This window comes from Dromiciops gliroides, chromosome 4 (assembly GCF_019393635.1).
Source record: "Dromiciops gliroides isolate mDroGli1 chromosome 4, mDroGli1.pri, whole genome shotgun sequence".
In the NCBI taxonomy this organism is placed as follows: domain Eukaryota; kingdom Metazoa; phylum Chordata; class Mammalia; order Microbiotheria; family Microbiotheriidae; genus Dromiciops; species Dromiciops gliroides.
Window position 1 is genome coordinate 278,997,527 of NC_057864.1, and position 22,844 is coordinate 279,020,370.

Here is a 22,844-nt window from a genome sequence, read left to right on the forward strand (position 1 = left end):
TTTTTGTCAAAACAATTTGTTAGAAACTACGCAAATGCCGTCAACACACTCCTCGGAGTGAAAACAAGAACGTGAATCTATGCAATGCTTACATGTTGAATGGGATATTTAATGTGAGGGGAAACTCAAAGGTTGAAGAACTAGGCATTTAGACAGTGGTAAGTGGTAATCTTACCTCTTTATACTCCATTACATTCTCACGTGAGACATGCTAATACAAACAAGTCAATCAGAGTTTGTGTTTAGCAAGATAAAGCTTAGAGGATAGTTTAAAATCCATTTATTATTCTAAATCCAGTTTTTCCATTAACATGTTATACATTAGTGTTTACTAACCATGATTCATGTAACAGTTTAGTTTGTTAACTTTTAAATTATTTAACAACCAGAAGTTATTAATACAATTTTTTAAAGGCTTACACAAAATTCTTAAAACAGACTTGGGTTCATTTTTGTAATTTTAAATAGAAAACATTTTAGGCATCTCTTGAAGAAGAAATAAAGCAGGCATTTAAAGCTAGAAAACAAGTAATTCCAAATTTAGTTTGTTACAAAAGGTTTCAGCTTTATTGACAAATTATGGCAAACATATTTGACAAAATTGTGGTTTCCTATTTAGAGAAGCTTACACATGGAACTTTATGTGGTTTTTTCTTTTTTAACAAATACAGGTTAAAACACTGAACAAATTCAGTTAGCTACATACATACAGTAGCTGCTTGTTTTCAACCCCATTAAAACAGCATTTAAAATTAAATTTACAAACTGAATATAGAACATCTTCATCTAACTAACATATATTAAAAGACAGGTTAAAACAGCTTATCTACATCTTGATTATCATCTAGTTCAAAAATCATATTACAATCTTTTAGCAACCCTAAACAAAGCTCAACCTCAACTAGTTGGTAGAAACTCAAGATCTGGTAACAGCTTCATGCTTTTTCTTTTAATAAAAAATAAAATGAAATAAAATACACACAACAATGAAAAACAACCAAGAGTATATCATTCTACTGAATGGTTTATAGATGATGCTTGCCAAAGTCTTTTAAGTCCGTGTTATAAAATAATACTAATGTCAATGTCACGCCAACAGTATAGGAAGAAATACACAAGAAGTACAGGGGGTAATCATGAGCAGTAATCCCTAGGATAGAAAAGAAATGGACTATTACTTGTCTTGTTGCTGTTTATGTGGAGACCACAGGCTATTAATTGTCTTTGAGGTGAGGTCACAGATGAGGAAGACCTTCAATATCTACCATAGGGGTGTTCCCTGTATCCCCCTCTGGCTGCCCTTGGAGGTGGTGCCTTTAGGCTGGAACGGGTTGGGGCCCATTCTTCTTGTGCTACAAATAAAAAAAAGACAGTAAAATACATGTAATATTTTTCATTTTCAATAATGGAATAGTAGACACAGTACCTGGCCAAGAGAGGAAAAAAATATTAACACTCTGAAAAGCTAAAACTACTGATCTTCACCAGTGGACAGTAAGACTATTAAACATTTCCAGACTTAAACCTGTTCAAATACAACAGAATGAGCCGGTGGGAAAGAAACTATTTTGGAGGGGGAAGAGGTGGGAGGCAGCATGAGAATCTGCTATAATATAAAGTGTATATGTGTGTGTGTGGGGGGGGTGAAGGTGAGGGGCTAAAATGGGACACTGGATAGCCAAGGGAATCATTAGGACAGATTATTCCATAGCTGTACTCTAATTAAGGCTTTTACATGGACCAAGAGCTGAAGAATCCTAGAATTGAATGAATAGCAGAGTCTGAAGCCTGAGCTAGTTCTAAGTTATGAAAAAATTGAGTGATATAAGACACACACACACACACACACACACACACACACACACACACACACACACACACGGTGTATCTACTTCAGAGCGGCACTATGTGTTATAATAGAGAACTTCCAGTAAGGAAATCCTAGGTTCAAGTCCTAGCTTTGATACATATTGTCTTTAGGACTCTGGGTAAATCATTTGACCTGTCAGTATACCAGTTAATTCTAAAACTCTGGCAGAGGTCACTGATCTACCCTGTTTAAGGGAAGTCCTCACAAGAAGCTTCCCAATGCCAATAAATTCAGAAATTATGTTTTTTTTGAAAAGGTTTCTAAATAAGAAACATGGATGATTAAAATAGATTTATATGTTATATGTATAAAGCAATTTCCTACTTATCTAGAAATTAGATTCCCAGCAAACTCAAAATTCAGAATATAACCAAGAATCAAGTAGTGACTCTGAAGCTAGAGGACTTAGATTCAAATTCTAACTCTGATATTTATTGTCTATACTGTCTCAGAGAAGTCACTTAAAATTCTTGTGTCTCAGTTGACTGTTTTGTAAAGTGGGGGATTGTTCTTAATGGCCTACAACATCCTGTCCAACTCTAAAACTATGACCCTTTGATTAAATGGCCACTAAAGTCCCATTCAGTTCTAGAGTTTTGATTCTATGATCCTAAATGACAAGGTGACTGGGCAGTGAAAAAACCAACCAAACAAACAAACAAACAAAAAACTCCAACCTGCTTCAAAGCTTAGGCTTTTCAATACATAGGAAAGGGTATATCCACTCTTACAATGGATGCCCTTTCAGAAAACTACTTATCAAATCATTTTGTTACTGAAAAACAACAGAAACTAAATGAAAGATTTAAATATGAAAAATCAATAGCTTAAAAAAAGAAAAAGAAAAACCAATGGGTAGATGTATTAACTCACTTTTATGGGTAAGCTTTGTAGATTTCAATATGTTTTGATTATCTCTTCCCTGAGAATATAAGTTACTTGTGGTCAATGATTATTTCACTGTTTGTACTTGTATCCCAGTGCTTAGTACAGTGACTGATACAAAGCAGAAGCTTATTAAAGACATTGATTGATTGATTGATTGATTGATTAAGGACATTATTCATTAAAATAATAGCTAACGTTTATATTGTGCTTCAAGGCTTACAAAGTGTTTGGCAAATATGAATTCATTTTATTCTCATTAACTTTGGGATGTCAGTGCTTTCTTTATCACCATTTTACTGGCAGACAGCTTAAGTGACCTGTCCAGAGAGATACAGGGAGTAAATGTCTGAGGTCAGATTTGAGCTCAGGTATTCCTGACTAGGTCCCATGGTCCATCCACTGTGTCCACCCTATTGTCATCTAATCTTCACTGCAATCTTGTAACATAGGTACTATAATCTCCATTTTACAGATGAGGAAATTGAGGCATACAGAGGTTAAGTGACTTGTTCAAGGTCTAACAGACAGTGTTAGAGGCAGTATTTTGAATTTGTGTTCCTCACTCTAGTGTTGTAATCCAGTGCTTTATTCTGGAAGGGGTTTGGGTATGGAGAGGTACATAACTTTGGTGTTTCAAGGATATGCCTGATAAGCTCAAGCTTTTGTGGGTACAGGTAAGCTGGGAAAATTTTGAGTCCAGACTTAGTAATGAGTTAAGTGTGTGATCTAAGAACTGAAGGTTAGCCAATGGGTGATGAGTATTTTGACCATAATAACTCCTGAAGTGATCACCTACTCAGACTTAGAGGTTTTCGAGTTACATCAGTGGAGGGACTATTAACATGAAAGAAATTGCAAACCTTTGAAGTGCTGAAGTATCACTTTACTCTATTTAAAAGTCATGAAGATACAGAATACATTTTGAGAAATATTTCCACCAAATTATTGATTTTAAATGTTTCTGTACTTAAAGTGGCAGAATACTTTCTCTGATGATAGTGAATAAATTGGGTTTTATTATAACTCTCAGAAGTCAGTGTGCCTTTCTGAGTTCTGTATATTGCTCTAAATGATATGGAAAGAAAGGAGAATGGGGAAATAAAAAGAAAATGAGAAATGCTACACTGAATCAGAACAGTTGTCTCTTCAGCCCAAAATTCCAACTTTAAAATCAAACTCAAGGTGTTCTTTGTAGGACAATATGACAATTGTTCTCAGTGTTGCCTTCAAAGGACAAGAGTAATTTTGCTGTTATCCAGAAAGTCTAAGATAATTTAGGGACAATAGATTTACTTCTGTGGCATCCTTTTTGATAACTATGGGGGTGGGAAGAGGTAACTCTGGCAATCAAGAAACAGGAAGAATTGACTAAAAATAATTTGATTACAACATTATATAATGTAAAAAGACAGAGACTGTGTTGTAACAATGATGCAGAGTGAAACACACACACACACACAGAGAAAGAGAGAGAGAGAGAGAGAGAGAGAGAGAGAGATATGAAGTGACTTTTCCAAAGTCAAAGTCATATAACCAATTAGTGACAGACCCTGGGCTGAAACCCGGTTCTTTGATTCTAAAGTCCAATGTTTATTCCTCTGTACCATGGAAACTCTAATGATAAATAGGAAGTTGGAATAAAATCAAGCTGTGTGGGGAGGGAATCAAAGAAGACATTGATTATTTTTTTGGTTTCTGAATAAGAAAAAAATTACTTTATGCCAGTGGTTCTTAACCTGTTCATGTTATAGATGCCCTTGACAGTAAGCGTAAGTCTATGGACCCCTTGGCACAAAAATGTTTTAACATTATTAAAGGAAATGCTAAGTATTAGCAGTTATTGAAAATAAAGTTCTATTTTTTTCCCCATTCAAGTTCATGAACCCACTGAAATCTTTGCATAGATTCCAAGGTTAAGAACCCCTGCTTTCAAGCATGCATTATATCATAGGTAAAGAAAATTTGAGAATTATCATCTTCAGGTTCTTTGACATTTTCAAAAGCTAGATCATGCTAAATGACATTGGTATTCATTCATCATTCAACAAATATTTATTAATCAGCTATTATATGTTTACTTTCTAATGTATTTTCCCTTTTGAGCTTTTCTTATGTTTAAATATATACTCTTTTACTTCTGTTTCAACTTTTTGAAGATACCCACTTTTATGTGACTGCCAGATTTAGTTGATTAGCTTATTGAATTACATTTTTTCAGAATTATATAAAATCAATAGGAGGGATATTGCTAAAAACAATAGCAGCAGCTAGTAATAATTCAGTGTTTCAAGGTTTGCAAAGTGCTTTACAAGTATTATTTTATGTACAAAACAACCAAAAATAATAGATGCTATTATTATCTCCATTTTATAGATGAGAAAATCATTGGAGACAGAGCTTAAATGACTTGCCCAGAGTCACACAGGGAGTAAATGTCTGAAGCCAAATTTGAACTCAAGTCTTCCTTATTCCAGGTCCAGGACTCTATCCATTGCAACACCTAGCTGTAGCTATTCAATATAATAAGTATGTGAAAATCAATTAATACAAAATGCTATTAACCATAACTTGGATTTTAAATTTAGAGGTTTAACCTCTGTTATACTGTGTTTTATAAGCCATATCTATTTTAGAAGTTCCATTTCATATTGTGGGTATATAGGACCTTTATATATGTATGTGATAGTAGGCATGTGGAGAAAGTAAATAGGAGTTTTAAAAGGCCGGTGGAGGGGCCAGAAAGAAATTATTTCCATTGACTAGCAGAGAACGTGATTCTATAAATAGGTTGTTTCTAAGACTTTGTCTTTAATGTACTTAGAATATTTACTTTCTATATCTCTATTCTAATTATCTATCCATCATATATATATATATATATATATATATATATATGTATATATATATGTATATATGTATGTATCTATCATTCTGTCTACCTATTAACCTAACTGTAATGCTTACATTATTCCCATTCATACTTAATCATATAATGCTTTCTTACCTCTTCTGGTTTCCTGTCATTAGAGTATACTGTAAATGCCATTTTGTAAAAATTCTTAGCATATTATAGAGGGACAGAAATTCAATTTGATCCAATTCAACCAGCCTGTTATGAGGCTACTGCAAAAGTACAGGTAGATGGCAATATGGATCTGTTTTAAGGTAGTGTCAGTGGAAACACAGCATTTGCATCACAGTTCTAGATCTGGAATAAACCTCAGAGATATACAAAAGTGCAAGGGATATTGGAAAGGAAGATTTGGAAACCGATTGGAGTCCTGAAATGAGTAAAAAGAAATCATCAAAGATAATAAAAGTGAAATCAAAATATCTGAAATGTACAATCTATTATATTGTTAAGTTCTCTAAAGGTAGGAGATGTATCTTATTTTATCTTTCTGTATCTTGTATCTTGCAGAGTAGCTTATAAAGAGTAGCTGTTTGACAATTTTTTTGTTGGATTGAAATATAACTTATTGGGGCAGCAGCTAGATGGCGCAGTGGATAGAGCACTGGCCCTGGAGTCAGGAGTGCCTGAGTTCAAATTCGGCCTCAGACACTTAACACTTACTAGCTGTGTGACCCTGGGCAAGTCACTTAACCCCAATTGCCTCACTATATATATATATATATATATATATATATATATATATATATATATATATATATAAACTCTAGGGTCTGATGTTTTTTCTCATGGTTTCATGAAAATGAATTGGAATTTGACATTTTTATAATCACTCAGCAAGTCAAAATGAATAGTTTAAATAGTGAAAATTTGAACATCATAACTAGTTCGTGTATGCAATAAGTCATCATTAATTTTTATTCCATTAATTTAGATTTTATAATTCATCGTAATTGGGTTTAACACATACTTGAAATTATTCAAGTCAAAAGTGTTTTCTTCTTCCTCTGAAACTCTCAGCATTTTGTTTGTACCTCTACTATGAATAAATAAACCTTTTAAATAAGTGTTAACTTGAGGAAGCAGTATTAACCAAATAATGGAAACAAATTATGGGTATGGGCTTTGTCAAACAATTTATTCCTTAATTTGCACTAGTTTTATTTCCTAAACTCCTTAAAGTATAAGAACTTTATTAAATTATAAGTTCCTTAAAGATAGAATTAGATTACCCATAGTATGTAATAAACTGTTGAGTGCTCAAGATATACTTGTTAGCTATATGATTATAAGAAAATGTTGTTGCTAATTATTAATTCATTGTCTTTTTGGTTGGAAACACTTTGTAAGACTTACTGAATTTATTTGGATTAATAAGACCTCATTTTTAAAAGGGGAGAGGAATTGTATGGTGGAAAGGGAGCTGGGCTAGAAGACCCAAGTGCAAATCCCGGATGGGTAATTTTCTACTTGTGTGACCTTGGGCAAGTCATTTTTCTCTCCTTGGAGCTCAGTTTCCATCCTAGAAAAATGAGGGAATTTGCATTGATCATGAACAGTTCTTCTACCACTAAAATTCTATAACCTGTACTTTTCACTAATTTAGACAGACCTTTCAGTTATTTTGAGTTAGTCAAGTTTTATAGACTTTTGTAAAGTTTCCATACATAGTACTGCTCTAAGCATTGAGAATCATTCTCCTTTTGATATCGAGGATTAAATTACCCAGGTAACTTTTTTTAGTGCATTATTTTACTCTGGTGGCCTCAAAAGCTTTTGCATCTCTAAATTCTTCTCTCTCAGCAGAATCAAGCCTATTAAGTTGTAGGCATTTCTCAACTTGTCCTCATTTGTTCTGTGTGACCATGCACTCTGGGAGTTTTGAGAATCCATATGAAAAATCTGAATGCATTTTTGAGGCTGCAAAATGCTGTTCTTAGGTTGTTTTCTGAGATACTTTAAGTATAGAGATTGTTGAGAAAATTCAGTAGGGACAAGGGCTAGAGGCCAATTTAAGTTCAAGATAAAGGAATCTTTGAATGGAATCTTTACTGGAGCAGTTCCTAAACCATTATCTTTAGGGAGGATAAATTTCGATACCTTCAAAGGGAGTACTAAATTCCAGGCAAGGGTATTATGGTTACATTTTATTAGAAATACAGAACTAGTCATTTATATTTCTGTATCCTTGATTATAATATATTCAAGATGAAGAAGGAAACAAAAATGTATTAAGTGACTACTATATGTCAGTCACTATGCTAAGGGCTTTAAAAATATTATATCACTGATTTTCACAACCTAGAAGGTGTGTGCTGTTATTGTCCTCATTTCTTACAGAAAAGGAAACTGAGGTAGACCAAGGGTAAGTGATTTGCACAGGGTTGCACAGCTCTAAAGTGTCTGGGGTCAAATTTGAATTTAGGTCCATGTGACTTCAGACTCAATACTCTACTGAACCAGCCGGGAGAAAATTGTATAGTCCATGATTTAGAGGTGGAAGGATCTTTGAATTCATCTAGTATGTTATCTAATGTAGAAACTGGATTTGCCTATGGCCACATAAACAGTAAGTAGATCTGAGATTTGAACTCATATCCTCTGATTCCAAATCCAGCATCTTTTCTACTTGTACTATGGATAATTTGTTCAATTTATGATTTGCAAACTCTGAATCAATACACAGAACCCCCAACTAGCAAGGACAAGTCCTGCTGATTGTTATTAACTCAACCCACAAGCATCTATGTTTGTCAATTACATAGTGCTATTTTAGCACTGTTATTTAAAATTCACATTGGCTCTAAACCATTAAGTTTATTTTCTCCAGGATAAGTTTCCTGTATCTATTAAGGGTATCACTTTATGTAAATGGAGCTATTCAAAAGTATGGTTGGGAATTGTTGTGTGGCTACTTATCAGCAAAGAATGTTGAAATGTATGGCACTTATCTGTTGCTTTATTTTCTATATACATCTATCTGAAGTGAGAATGTGTGCTCCATTTGTCCTTCCTCAGAAAATAATGTTCAATCTTTTTTAACCCTTGGGTGAGGCTCTCAGTTTTGCGAAATAAATAGCCATTCCCATAGCACTCAATTAATTAGCTAATTGAAGTAATTAACTATTTTTATTCTGCCACAGTGAATTTGAGCTGATTCAATTTAGTGTGTTAATGGGTGATTCTTGGTGTTCATCGGCACAGGAGAAGACATAATTTTTGCATTACAGTAAAATTTTAAAAACATATACATGGTACTGAGTGACAGAAAGACAACTATTTCTTGTCCCTTAAGCCATATCCATGTTTATTATATATTGATTATCATGTAATAGAGAGATAGTGTGGCATAGTGTATAGCGTCAGCTTCAGAGTTAAGAAAAATCAAACTGTATTCAAATCCTACCTCTTATATATACTGACTTTGTGACACTTTGTAAGTTCCTTAGCCCCTCTGTATTTCATAAACTCTCTAAGACTAGCAGTTCTGGAGCAGGGAACAATCTGCATTGATAGAGGAAGCTTCTTCACCAGGAGCTTCCTATATTGAAGTCAGAAGTCCAACAAAAAAGGGGGTAGGGGCTAAAAGGGAAGACAAATCAATGGACAGCTCACATCTATCTGATCCACTGGTGTACATGCAATTTTAAGATACCTAGAAGAATGTTAGCTATAACCCCATGGGAGACTGTGAGGAGTTATGGGACCAGAACTCATTAGAATGACAGGGCATAGAAAATTGAGATCTCTGTCTCTGAAGAAAGTACTCATAATGATAAGATCAAAGAGATCCATTCAGTTATCAATGTAATTATCATCCACCACTTTTGTCATTTCAAAGTGGTTTGCTTCAAGATGCACATGCTCAAACAGTATAGAAAGGGAAGAAATATATTTGAAAATATGATTTGAAAAATGCACCTTAAAGAGAAAGTGGGAACCCCTACACCATAAAACTCAATTTAGGTAACTGATTTCTCAGCAATGAGAGACTTTAAAAAAACTAAAACAAGCAAAACAAAACAAAACAAAAAAACAACTAAGGGCCTGGGAAACCTTTTACCCTCCATTGCTTACAACAGAAGGCAGCATTTTATGTCCCCCAAAAGATTTGCAATTATAAATTCATTAACAATCAGTTATGTTATTGGGACTTTATAATGGTTCTAGATAGTGGTTAGTATTTTGAACAAATTTTCAAATGTCAATTTGATTTTCCCTAAAAGAGAAATACTTCCTAACTCTCACATTTCAAATTGCCTCGTTTGTAAAATAGGAAAAAATAATACCAACTGCCTCACAAGGTTGTTTTGAGGATCAAGTGAGATAATATAGAGATCTTTAGCTTTAAAAGTATTATATAAATGTCGGGTGCTCTAAACCCAGAATGTTGCAGTCTAATATTCTAGGATGGTATTGAAATACCTTCATATTGTACCCATTATTGAAGACCTTATGCTCAGTCTTCACTTTGTAAAACTCTGTGCTTTTCCTCATTTTTGTGTACACTCATCTAGAATGTTATTCCATTTCATCTTTACTTATTTCAGTATTATACATCCTTTGAGGACCAACAAGTCTTGCCTTCTCCCATATGACTTCCTCTACTATTCCATTATTCATTGATTTCTTAACTTTGGATTTCTATATCACTTAGAAGTATGTCAAATGATTTAGTAATTAATGATGTACTCTTCCTTTATTGTTACTTTTTCTTTCATGTGTGTTAGTCTTGTTACCCCAATTATACTGTTTTCAACTTTTTCTATATCTCCTACATGACCATACCGAAGTTGAATATTCAACAAATTCTTGTTAATAATTGATTTAGATAGTTGTATATTTAATTTCTTCAGTTAATTTTAAATAACTTTAAATGACTTTATAATTTTCATATGCTGATGAAACTGAGAATAGAGAACTTAAGGACATGGTAAAAGAGAATAAAGGTCAATTTTAAATAATGGTAGAACTTGGACTAGAAAGTTCTAAGAATGGCTAGAGAAAACAGAGACTATATCATCATCATCATATCTAGGAAGACAAAATCTGAGAAGTCTACACTTAAAATATATAAAAACTATATAGGAGGGCAGCTAGGTGGTGCAGTGGTTAAAGCACTGTCCTTGGATTCAGGAGGTCCTGAGTTCAAATCTGACCTGAAACACTTGACACTTACTAGCTGTGTAACCCTGGGCAAGTCACTTAGCCCCAACTGCCTCACCAAAAAATAAAAAAGAAAGAAAGAAAGAAAGAAAGAAAGAAAGAAAGAAAGAAAGAAAGAAAGAAAGAAAGAAAGAAAGAAAGAAAGAAAGAAAGAAAAGCATATAGGATATAGAAAAGACACATAAAGTCTTGTTTAAAAAAAGTCACAGAATTGTAGGACCAGGAAGTATTCAATTATGAACATGATTAAGTACTAAGTTGTGTGACACAGTTCTAAGTAATATGGAAATTCAAAGCTAAGAAATCAATGAATGCTTGAATAGTAGAGGAAGTCTCAATAGGAGAAGGCAAGACTTGTTGGTCCTTGAAGGATGTATAATACTGAAAAATTGTGTTGTGAAAGATATTACTAAGAAGTCAACTTCTTGATAGTGTGCAAATTATACAAAATGAATCTATCTTTTTTGAGTCCCAAGTTGGCTCATTATGATAGTTTAACTAAGTCAATATATCTTGAGTGTCCATAAATTTACCTTAAGATGGTTTTCTTTATAGATGTAGCAGAATTTCAGTGAGACAACTCCCCTGAGAACACCAAAGAAGATAGATTGTTTTTTTTTTTTCAGGGCAATGAGAGTTAAGTGACTTTCCCAGGGTTCCACAACTGGTAAGTGTGAAGTGTCTGAGGCCAGATTTGAACTCAGGTCCTCCTGAATCCAAGGCCAGTGCTCTGTCCACTGTGCCAGCTAGCTGCCCCAGAAGGTAGATTTTGATTTTGATTTTGATTTTTAGTGAGGCAATTGTGGTTAAGTGACTTGCCTAAGGTCACACAGCTAGTAAGTGTTAAGTGTCTGAGGTCGGATTTGAACTCAGGTCCTCCTGACTCCAGGGTCAGTGCTCTATCCACTGCGCCACCTAGCTGCCCTGGAAAGTAGATATTTGAAGAAAACTTAGAATAAAAAAAAATTTGCTATGAACCAGAGTTTTGATATATACTATTTATGTGTCCTTGGATAAAACATTTTGCTTCTCTGGGCCTTAGTTTCTTTATTTCTAAAATGGGGGGGGTGTTATTAATTAATTTCAAAGATCTCTTCTTGCTCTAAAGCTTGTGATTATATAGGAAGAAGTGATCCTCTGCCCCTTGTCAGAATTTTCAGTCGCATGCCACAAAACTTTCTCTATTCCTCTGAATGGTAATAGATTGGGCTATCCATGGCTCTCAGTTTTTGTTACCACTACTTCAGTTCTTCCTAATCAAATATATTTCCATGTTTAAATCTATCTGGTTCTTTTTTACCCTCAATTAATGAACACTTGGGTGCTTAACAATAGAGCATATGAGTATATATATATATATATATATGTGTGTGTGTGTGTGTGTGTGTATGTGTGTATATATATGTATGTATGTATGTATATATATATGTATGTGTATGTATGTGTGTATATATATGTATGTATGTGTGTGTATGTATGTATGTATGTATGTGTGTATATATATATATATATATATATATATATATATATATATGTAAAGGTAAGATGGCAAGGATATTATGATGGTACCCTTGTTTGAGCAAGCTTCTGAGTCACCATGATCCTCACTTTATTCATTTGGTAATGCTTGGGGAAGTGCAGGGAAATATAATATGGTAGAGTTGGGCTATGAAATATGAGTAAGAAATTTTGTCATTTTATACAAAACTAAAAAAAAAAACCACTCTTCCAAATTTCTAGCACTGTCCCATGAAATTCAGAAAAGTTAACTGTTGGTAAAATACATGGAAATTCCTTTTAGATTCTATAAGGCAATAATCATATGTATCTTCATAAGGAAGAAGAAACTAAACAATATGAATATGTACAAGGATTATTTGGATAAATTAAGATCATTGATGATCCATGACCTGAAGGGTTCTCTAATTGTTTGAAGTTAAATAATAAAAGTGATAATAATACCTATAATTATATAGGACTTTATGATTCCCAATGTGTTTTACATAAGAATAACTATCATGTATGTAGTGTTTAAGCTTTTCAAAGGAATATATATGTATATATGTGTGTCTTTGTGTGTGTACATATATGTACATGTATATATTTCATTTAATTTTCACAACCTTTTTGAAAGATGTTGTTATTTTCCTTCTTTTATAGTTAAGGAGAAAAAGAATGAAAGAAGATTAATAATTTCCCCAGCTACTAAATATATGAAGCAATATTTGAAATCAAGTCTTCCTGACTCCAAGTGCATTGCTCTACCCCAATATGCCATCTACCTATCTAGATTAAAGGTGAAGAATTATATTTTTGGAAAAGAATATGCTTTTGTATGATTGTCAGTGTTAGAATCAAGTCTAGATAGATCCTAGGTCTTACCAGTATACAAGGTTTTATATTCTTATGAACTAAAGGGTCTCTCCCTCATTTCATCTCCCCAGGCTAAACAATAAACTCTCTTAAGACTCTATCTGATCCTGCCCTATTTCTACACCTAATATTGCCCAACCTTAAGTTTTACTCTATGCAAACCTCATTGTCCAATGATTTCTCATTTAGATTAAATAGTGGATGATTATGTCTTTACCAGTGTGTTGACTTATCTCATTTATACACATTATTCACCATAATTGCTAGACACGGGTGTGAACAGATCTCTTATATTGCTGTCAATACACTGACCAAAAACAGTCCATACTGGGCTATAGGAGAAAAGGAATTTACATAAGACTTTATGGGAAAATATAAAGTAACCAAAGGGTTTCTTTAAGTTTTTACTGACCCCAGTAGTGGAATTCCACTAAGACCTTTCTCAACTAGATTGAACCCCTAGAAGCTAGGGAAAGTCCCCACTCTACCACTGCCATCCCAACCTGTAATCACTTCCTGTAGATTTGTAAGATTTTTTAGGCTGCATACTCAGTAGCTGTCTGGTGGGAAAAAAAAAGACCACCCTAATTAGGCTAATGGAAGCATTTATCAGGAACCATTCACTGATGATGGCAGATTACCTTACATGCTGCCATTTGCAGGTTCTATAACCATGTTTCTTCCTGCTTTTGGAAATATGAGCTTAGGTCGATTCAATAAAAGTTCCTTTTGCTACAATAATATGGTTCTTGTTATTATGATGTCCCAATAATTCTAACCCATGTCTTCTCTTGACTACTGGTGCCCTTTTTAGTTCCATACCCTTAGTCCTTGGTCCTCATTAAACAACTTTCTCTTCTACTCCCCAGGGCTTTCTAATTAGATGTTCTCTTTTCCTTTCTCTCATGTCATTGGGTCTAGGTTCTTCCAGATTCCTCGGGTAACAGTTACTACTCATCTTATAAATGCATTTACTAATGCTAACAGAATTTTATGTAAGGTCCTGAGCATCCTTCTTTTAGGTATTCAGTCACACTAAAGAGCTTTTTGAAAACAAGACATAATTATCACTAAAATGCTGTTTTTCAGTTATAAGGTATCTATTTCAACCAATAGAAAGCCAGATATTCACTATTTATCTTTTAATAACAGCAATATTCTCCTAGTGCTGCAGAAAAGTTGCCAATCCATAATGGTAGAGGGCCTGTACTCATTGGGATTTCCTAGTGAGTAGACTTTCTCTGCCAAAATAGATTAACCACCATTCTGCAATGTCAAGTCTTAGATTTGCTTGACACCACGAAAGGTTAAGAAATTTTTCAAAGATCATACAGCAAGGATTTAACCAGCACTTTCCAAATGTTTGTTGATTTCTTAAAGTGTCAGATGCTAGATTTAAAACCCTGAACTTCCTGATTCAGAGACTAGCTTTCTATTTACTATGCCATGCTGCCTCTTCAGTGGATGTATATGTTGATTTATGTACACAGCAAAACAAGATAATAATAAAAGAAAACAATAAAAATATATAAGGGTATATAGATGAAGTTGGCATGAAATCTCTTGTATTACCTGATAGAATGTAAGCTTCTGGAAGGTAGGAACTGTTCTCTTTTTGTATTTGTGTCCTCATTGCTTAACAGTACCTAACACTTTGCCAGCATTTAATAAATGCATGTTGATTAATTAAATTATAGATGAACAAATAGATAGAATTCTCTACTAAATTCCTAATGTCTCACTCTAGTAAACAGATGAGAACAAGTTCTCAGAGTTTCTACCAAGCTATAAAGAGCCTGCCAAAGGTAGGTAGTCCTGTCTGTAGGAAGGGCCATCATAGCCAAGTATAGGTAAGTTCATCATCAGAAGGCTGGTCCTGAGGCAATAATGTTTTCATGTCCATAGTAAGTCATGAAGACTGTCTTTTGAAGGATGGAAGGATTGTAATTTCTTTCAGTGAAGAAACTGCCCATAGTTACTATCTCTATTTTATGACTTCTTAATGTAGAAAACATATTATTCTTTTCAAATTTTATAAAATTAAAAGTTTACTGATCCCCAAGTGCCATTTCTAACTGGATAAGAGAGGAAATATGAAAAAGTAACCTAAAGAATTATCCTTATTTCTTAAAATTTCATTTAAAAATAATTTAAAAGCTGAGTACCATTAGGTCATTTGTTCCTTGTTCCTTAAAAGAAAAAAAAATACAAATTGGAATTGAAAACAACAACAATAATAACTTTCTTTCAGCCTCCTCTTTGCATCTCCTTTCCTTTTAAAACCTGCAGCATATACTACCTGATTTCCCAGAAACAATGGGTGTTTGTACCTACATTATGCTGGAAATCATGGATGAATTTGTCCTTATTAAATGAAACTCTGCCACCTCTATCTACAAATCAAAATTTCCCCAGTCTATATTTCTCTTTCCCATTCAAAATGGTCAGTTAATCTATGAACTTTCAGCCACCCAGTTGGTATAATTACATATATTGGCTTCATTTTGCTCTGCTGCTGTCACAGATTTCAACACTGAGCTCTTTTTTTCAAATTGGGAGGGTAATCATCATGCATTACAATTGATTTGAAGTGAAACATACAAATGTCTAGGAATAAGGGCAATGATTTCTGTTTTCTTGCCTTCATTTCTAGGCAGGGAATTTATATTATCTCACTTGTTCTATAGAACTGTCATCTAAAAGACAACTAAATAATTAATTATCCAGCTCATATATTCAATAACTGTTTTAATAAACAATATATTAATCTGAGGCTTGAATATCATGATCCATTCTTAGCTTTCCATCTTAGGGTGAATTCAGAGCTGACACTTTCTATGACAAGCAAATGTTTGTGCTACATTTGGAATTCACTCTTATTAAATTATATTCTTTTCCAGATTTTTCCAAATCAATTACTTTTCCTCATAGATACACAGGACTTGTGGAAATCCAGAAAAACTTTCAGTTAAATATTTTCATTCATATACTTTTAATATAAATTCAGTTGTTATTTCATCAAAATGAATATTCAGGGGCAGTTAGGTGGAGAAGTGGATAAAGCACCAGCCCTGGATTCAGGAAGACCTGAGTTCAAATCTGACCTCAGACACTTGAGTCTTACTAGCTGTGTGACCCTGGGAAAGTCACAACCTTCATTGCTCCACAAAACAAACAAACAAAAAACAAAAAAACAAAAACAAAAACAAAAGAACGAATATTCATGGAAAGTGTTAAGACAAATCTGGTAGAATGTCTTATCAAGTCACATATTTCAAGAAAAAAATCATCTTGTATGACATAAATCTGAAAGCCAAAGAGAAACAAGATGCACCTTGATACAATGAAAAGATTACTAGTTTTGTATTTAGCATACTTTTATTTAAATCCCACCTCAAATACTTCTTATGTGACCTTGGGCCTCAGTTACCTTGTATGTAAGAGGAGGGGGTTAAATCTGATACCCCCTAAGGTATTTTGTGGCTTTAAATCAATGGTTCTATGAGTTGCCCTTAAATTTATACAATAGCTAGCACTTCGGTTCAAGAAGAATGTAAGATTCAGTAGAATGTCAGCTTCCTGAGGGCAAGGGACCTTTTTTGTTGTTGTTCATATCCCCTGCACTTAGCAAGATGTCTGGAATGTAGTAGATACATAATAAAAGCTTGTTAAATTGGATTGAGGGTTATAATTTAATAGAGCCCTCTGGACTGATCATCAATATCATTAAAGTTATGAGAGGATTAGGGGCTAGATGAAATACTGATTGATTTAATTTTCACTCTTTTCAATTTGTTTTCAAAGAATATGGTAAATAAAAAGAAATTTAGAATTTAATATGTGAACATTCTGAATCTAAGACCCAATTCACCTGGTGAATATTAAACCCTTCCCCTGCCAGCATCCCCATTTAACCTTGGAAGACCCTCTGTTTCTTGTGGAGAGAAGATAAACACGTTGATGCTTTTCCCTTATCCCATGTTGTGTAATTGGCTCCTAAATGTCCATGTCTGCATGGTGTGGAAAAAAGGCCCTTTGATTTTCTGCCCCTCAAGATATCTATATATTCATAAAGTACATTCCTATAGACTGTCTCATTTGATTCAATCATTGTAACTACTGTGTTAAGAGAGATAGGACAGGGATTATTCCTCTCTCTGTCTCTCTCTCTCTCTGTCTAAGATAGGGAAACTAAGGCTTAGGGGGTTAAGTGATTTGTCCAAGGTCACAGAGAAGGTGACAAAAGTGGAAATCAAAATATATTCTTCTGGTTCCAGGTCTAGTCTTCTTTCCACTGTACCATTCTGCCACTTTTGGATGTTTTGAGGTTTGAGGTATTTATAAACAAAGTACTGAATATCATACCAGTTACTGAAAAACTTCAAAAATTAAGGTGAATAAATAAGAGAGGGATAGTATCATCTGAACTAGTGAAAAGTTCAAATTGTACATTTCTAGAAAAATGACTTTTAATGATTGTGCATATTATTGTTTTGTTTTGTTTTGTGGGTCAATGGGGGTTAAGTGACTTGACCAGGGTCACACAGCTAGTAAATGTCAAGTGTCTGGGGTCGAATTTGAACTCAGTTCCTCCTGAATCCAGGGTCTGTGCTTTATCCACTGTGCCACCTAGCTGACGCCATATTATTGTTTAAGACAAAAATGGATAGATTAAAAGAGGTAATTTAGTAAAATTACAATAATAATAGGACATTACATAAAAAGGATACAATTTCTTTTCTTTTTTTAAGTTCCTTAAAATATAAGAATTAATTGATTAACCCAGAATTTGAAACATGTTAAAGTTTGCAAACATTGAACTATTTAAAATTTTTTTTGGTTAAAAAAATTTCCATAGACTGAATTTTTGCCAATTTTAAATAACAATAATTAGCATTTATATAGGACTTTAGGTATTCAAAATGCTTTAGTTACCTCATCTCATTTGATCCTCCCAACAATCCCATAGAGTAGGTACTATTATTATGCCCATTTTGCCAGTGGGGATATGGAAGGAGAGAGATAATAAATGACTTCCCCAGGGTCTGAAGCAGAATTCACATTCTGGATGAAGTTAGATGGTGCTGTTGATAGAGAAACTGGACTTGAAATTAGAAAGTTCTGAAATCCACTCCCAACACTTACTCGTTTTATGACCCTGGGCAAGCCACTTAACCCCTGTTTGAGTTTTCTTATCTATAAAATGGGGATAATAATAGCTCCTCCTTCACAGATTTGTTGTGGAGATCAAATGAGATAGTATATGTAAAAGCACTTTGCAATCCTTAAAGGTACCTAAATGGCTATTATCATTCTAATTCTTTCCAGCACTCTATTCACTACACTAGTTTAAGTCAGTTTGAATTAAGGCAGTTTAACTGTTTTATGGAAACCTGAACTATAATTTGACTGCCATCTTTTCTGTTGAGAAGGAAGGTTTATACCCAAATCTTACCATGATTTGCCTGATATGATGGGAGTCAGTGGTGAAGGGGATAGAAGATTGCACTTGGTATGAGAAGACATGGGTTTAAACCTATATTTGTCACATGTAGGTCGAATACAAGATATTTCTCAGCCTTACTTTCCTCTTCTCCCAGATAGGTAAAATAACATCTGTCCCTGTGCAGTAGATTGTACATATACGAAATAACATTTGACTACCTATGTCACAGCATTGTTGTAAGGAAACACAAAGGTATGACATAAATAGGGGCTATTACTTTTTCACATTGAGCTTATAATTCCTTCTGACTGTGACATTTGTGATTCTATGGATATGTGTATATACAAGTAAGTACATTGACCATTTGTGTCCTAATGGCTTTGACTAGTAGTTTATATTTGGGTTTTTAAAAAAATTAATTGTAAGAACCTCAAGTGCAAGGAGTTTTTTGCTATTTTTTAACCCCAACATATATCAATCAATATGTATGTTTTTTTAAATCTCTTCATCTACTCTCTTAGTCAATGAGCATTCTTAAACACCAAATTTGTGTCACATACTGTGCCAAGTGCTGGGATACAAGAAAGGCAAACAACCATCACTACCACCACCACCACAACAAAATCCAAAAGAAACCCAACTTCCTCTCAAGGAACTCACAGTCTAATGAGGGAGATGGCACATAAACAAGTATGTTCACCAAGATATAGACAGAATTGTGTGGGATTTTAAAATTGTCTAACCTACAATAAAAAAAAAAAAGAGGCAGAGCTCTGAGCCAATGGAACTTTATTAAAGGATCCATGGCCCCCTCTAATGAAATGGACATCAGATCTTCTTCACAATCTGAGATATCCCTTTTGTCTAGTACCTTAGTTTTATACTGCTTGATACTCAGAGAAGACAGGTGAAGTAAACTAAAAATACAGAATCTCATTGGCTGATAGACCTTGCTTGCCTTTGGCCCTCCAGGAAGATCTACACAAAATACAGAATACTTTTCGTTTAAAAACAAGCCTATGAGCAGACCTTGACAGACCTATCTTGACCTTTCAAGGGGTCCTACTCAGCCTATGAGCACATCTATGGGATGGGCTGATAAACAGATATTAAAATACTTACCTGGGCCTATGCCCTGGTAGAAAGAGAAAGGCCAGCCATCAGGGTCACTCTTTGACTAAGTGTTCATGGTCATATTCCCATATTGGGCATTAGGGGGATGACAAAGGACAGAGGGGCAACAAAAATAGCTGGGGGGCTTTCCATGTAATTGAGTCACCTCTACCATGCTGGGCTTGGTAACAAGGAAAAAGAAGGATGGAGGTCTTCTAGTTAGATTCTTATGAGTAAACAAAGGAATTTACAGTCTCCAGTTCACTGCTCTGAGGCCTACTATCAATTTATGATCATCAGCACTATGGAATTGATGTAGGGAATGGGTTTAGTTAAACAAATTGATCATCTATCATAACTGAAGATAATCAACAGAGAGAAAGCACTAGTATTAAGGGGAATTGGGAAAGGCTTCTCTGTAGAAGGTGGAATTTTTGCTGGTACTTAAGGAAAGACAGGGAAGCAAGGGAAAGAGATGAGGGAGGAGAAAATTCTGGGCATGTTCAATACATCCACTGAATATTCAGTACACTGAATTTCAGAGTTATATTAGGATTTTCCAATTTCTTCCATCATGTCAGCTATCAATTCCTCTTCCACCAACAAAACAAAACAAAACCCCAAAACAAAACAATCCCCCCAAACACACACACACACACACACACCCCACAACATGGCCCAGTGGACACAGTGACTAGTCTTGAGTCAAGAAGACTAAGCTCTCTGAGTTGAATTCAAATCTGGCCACAGACACTTGTTAGTTGTGTGACTCTAGACAAGTCATTTAGCTCTGTTTACTTCAGTTTTCCTATCTGTAAAATGAGCTGCAGAAAGAAATGGCAAACTACTCCAGTATCTTTGACAAGAAAATCCCAGATGGGGTCATGTAGCATCAGATATGACTGAAATGATTTAACAACAGGAACAACAAAACAGAAAACAGGACACCTAGCTGGCACAGTGGATAAAGTACCAGGCCTGGAATCAGGAAGACTCATCTTCCTGAGTTCAAATTCAGTCTCAGTTGCTTATTAGCTCTGTGATCCTGGCAAGTCACTTAATACTGTTTGCCTCAATTTCCTAATCTGTAAAATAAGATGAAGAAGGAAATGACAAATCATTCCAGTATCTTTACTGCAACCCCACATGAAATCACAAAAAGTCATATGCTTGGGGCAGCTAGGTGGCACAGTGGATAAAGCACTGGCCCTGGATTCAGAAGTACCTGAGTTCAAATCTGACCTCAGACACTTGACACTTACTAGCTGTGTGACCCTGGGCAAGTTACTTAACCTTCATTGCCCCACAAAAAAACCCAAAAAAAACCCCAAAAACAAAAACATAAAAGTCATTTGTTTGAAAAATGACTGAAGAACAAGAAAATATATGTATTTGTGGACATCTTTATTCCCTCAATATAATGTAAACCTTTTGAGGAACTTTTCCACTTTTGTCCTCATTTTTCTAGCACCTGGTACATAGTAGGTGATGAAGAAATACTTAGAGAATTGAATTAAAAGAAACATCCTCTCTAGCTTGAAATATGCTCAATCCTTAGTATCAACTCTTTTAAAAGGTCTTTCTTGATTTCCTCAGTTGTTTTATATGTTGAATATTCTTTCATGTATGTATCTGGGAACATGTGGTAACCTATCCCGCCCCAAGTAGAATATAAGCTTCTTAAAAGCAGAGGCATGGGCTGGTTCATGTTTATCTTTTTATCCCCTAGCACATAGTAGGTCCTTAATTTAAAAAAAATGATGCCATTTGCCTTTTGTTCTGTAGGAAACAGAGGCAGGAAGAATACCCAAAATTTAATCCTTGCATTCGACTGGCACCGGCTTAACAATTATATAGAATATCCTCACCTTTACTATTTTGAAAAAAATGTTTATATTTAATTATGATCACATATATGAAAATACATCGAGATATTAAGGACGTGGCTATATTGTAGAAAAAAATATGTTGAGTAGTGAAATAACTGTAGCTTCCAAATTTTCACACAGTTAAAACATTAATAGATACCCCTTAGAAGATGGAGGAGGCTAGATAGAGAAAAGTATATTTTTTATAGGACAGCAAGCTTCACAGATAACCATGAAAAACTCAATTTTGAGCTATGTCCTAATGACAAAGTCCTTGACATCATTAGCAATGTTGAAAAATGGCACTCAAAGTCTGGTAGAAGGGTAGAATCAAATATTGAGATAAGACCTTCACCCTAAAAACACAAACAACCCTCCCCCCCCATCATAGTACTAGGTATTCCTTAGGCTATCTTTGAAAAGAGTTGGGGAAAAAATGGTTAGGTCAGCCAAAGTTTTGTTCTGTTTGCAATTTACATTCTAACTCACATCACTTACTGTGTCTACACAGTTAGTTTCTTTTTCTCATTTCCCTTATTACTTAGTTAACAAGCATTTATTTTGCTAATTTGCCCAGTGTGCAATCTAGGGCTAATTAGCAGAGAAGACTTAAAGTAGGATGGAAATTTTTTGGTGAATGCTTCTCACAAGGGGCAATTAGTACAGATTTTACATAACCTATTGAGCCTCAGAAAACAACTGAGTATAGTCTCTCTGTCACTCCTAACCCCACCTCTTGCTTTCAGAATTAGAGTTGGGGTAGCCAAGAGGAATGTCTTAGAAACAATAATCTCTTCCTATATGTCTCCCCACTGAAATGTTAATTCAACATTTGTGTTTTTCAAAATCCAGATAATTGAGAAGAGTAAATCTTATCCATTATGACATAACACCCCATCAGAAACTTTGATATCCAATTCACTTCTTCCATTAATTACTATGCATATAATTATAGGAATTCAATTTTCTATGCCATATTATAGAAACTTTAGGTCTTATTTCCTTCACATGTTTGTGGCAAACATTATCAAATGAACATTTTGAAATTATAAATTTTAAAAGTCATCTTTTGAAAATTGTCCATAAATGATGCCACATTTATTGTGTCTCTTCTCTAAACTGAGATAACACAGGTTTTATATAATGAATGATGGGCTACATGTAGTTTGCAAAGGACCTTCATCACAACAACTGTGTGAGGTACAGAGT

At 34.4% G+C, this 22,844-nt stretch overlaps 1 protein-coding gene across 4 annotated transcripts in view; it reads right to left on the reverse strand.

Moving 5' to 3' along the window:
* KHDRBS2 (KH RNA binding domain containing, signal transduction associated 2) overlaps positions 1-22,844 on the reverse strand; it is an 840,272-nt gene that overhangs the window by 13,101 nt on the left and 804,327 nt on the right. For 2 of the 4 annotated variants that reach the window (XM_043962345.1, XM_043962344.1), the window contains one exon: positions 294-1,352. In XM_043962345.1, the coding sequence (XP_043818280.1) occupies positions 1,262-1,352 (91 nt within the window). In that variant the 3' untranslated portion in view covers positions 294-1,261. Of the gene's footprint in view, positions 1-293; positions 1,353-22,844 lie in introns of those variants that run through there. The other 2 variants (XM_043962346.1, XR_006352721.1) reach the window with 2 other exon arrangements.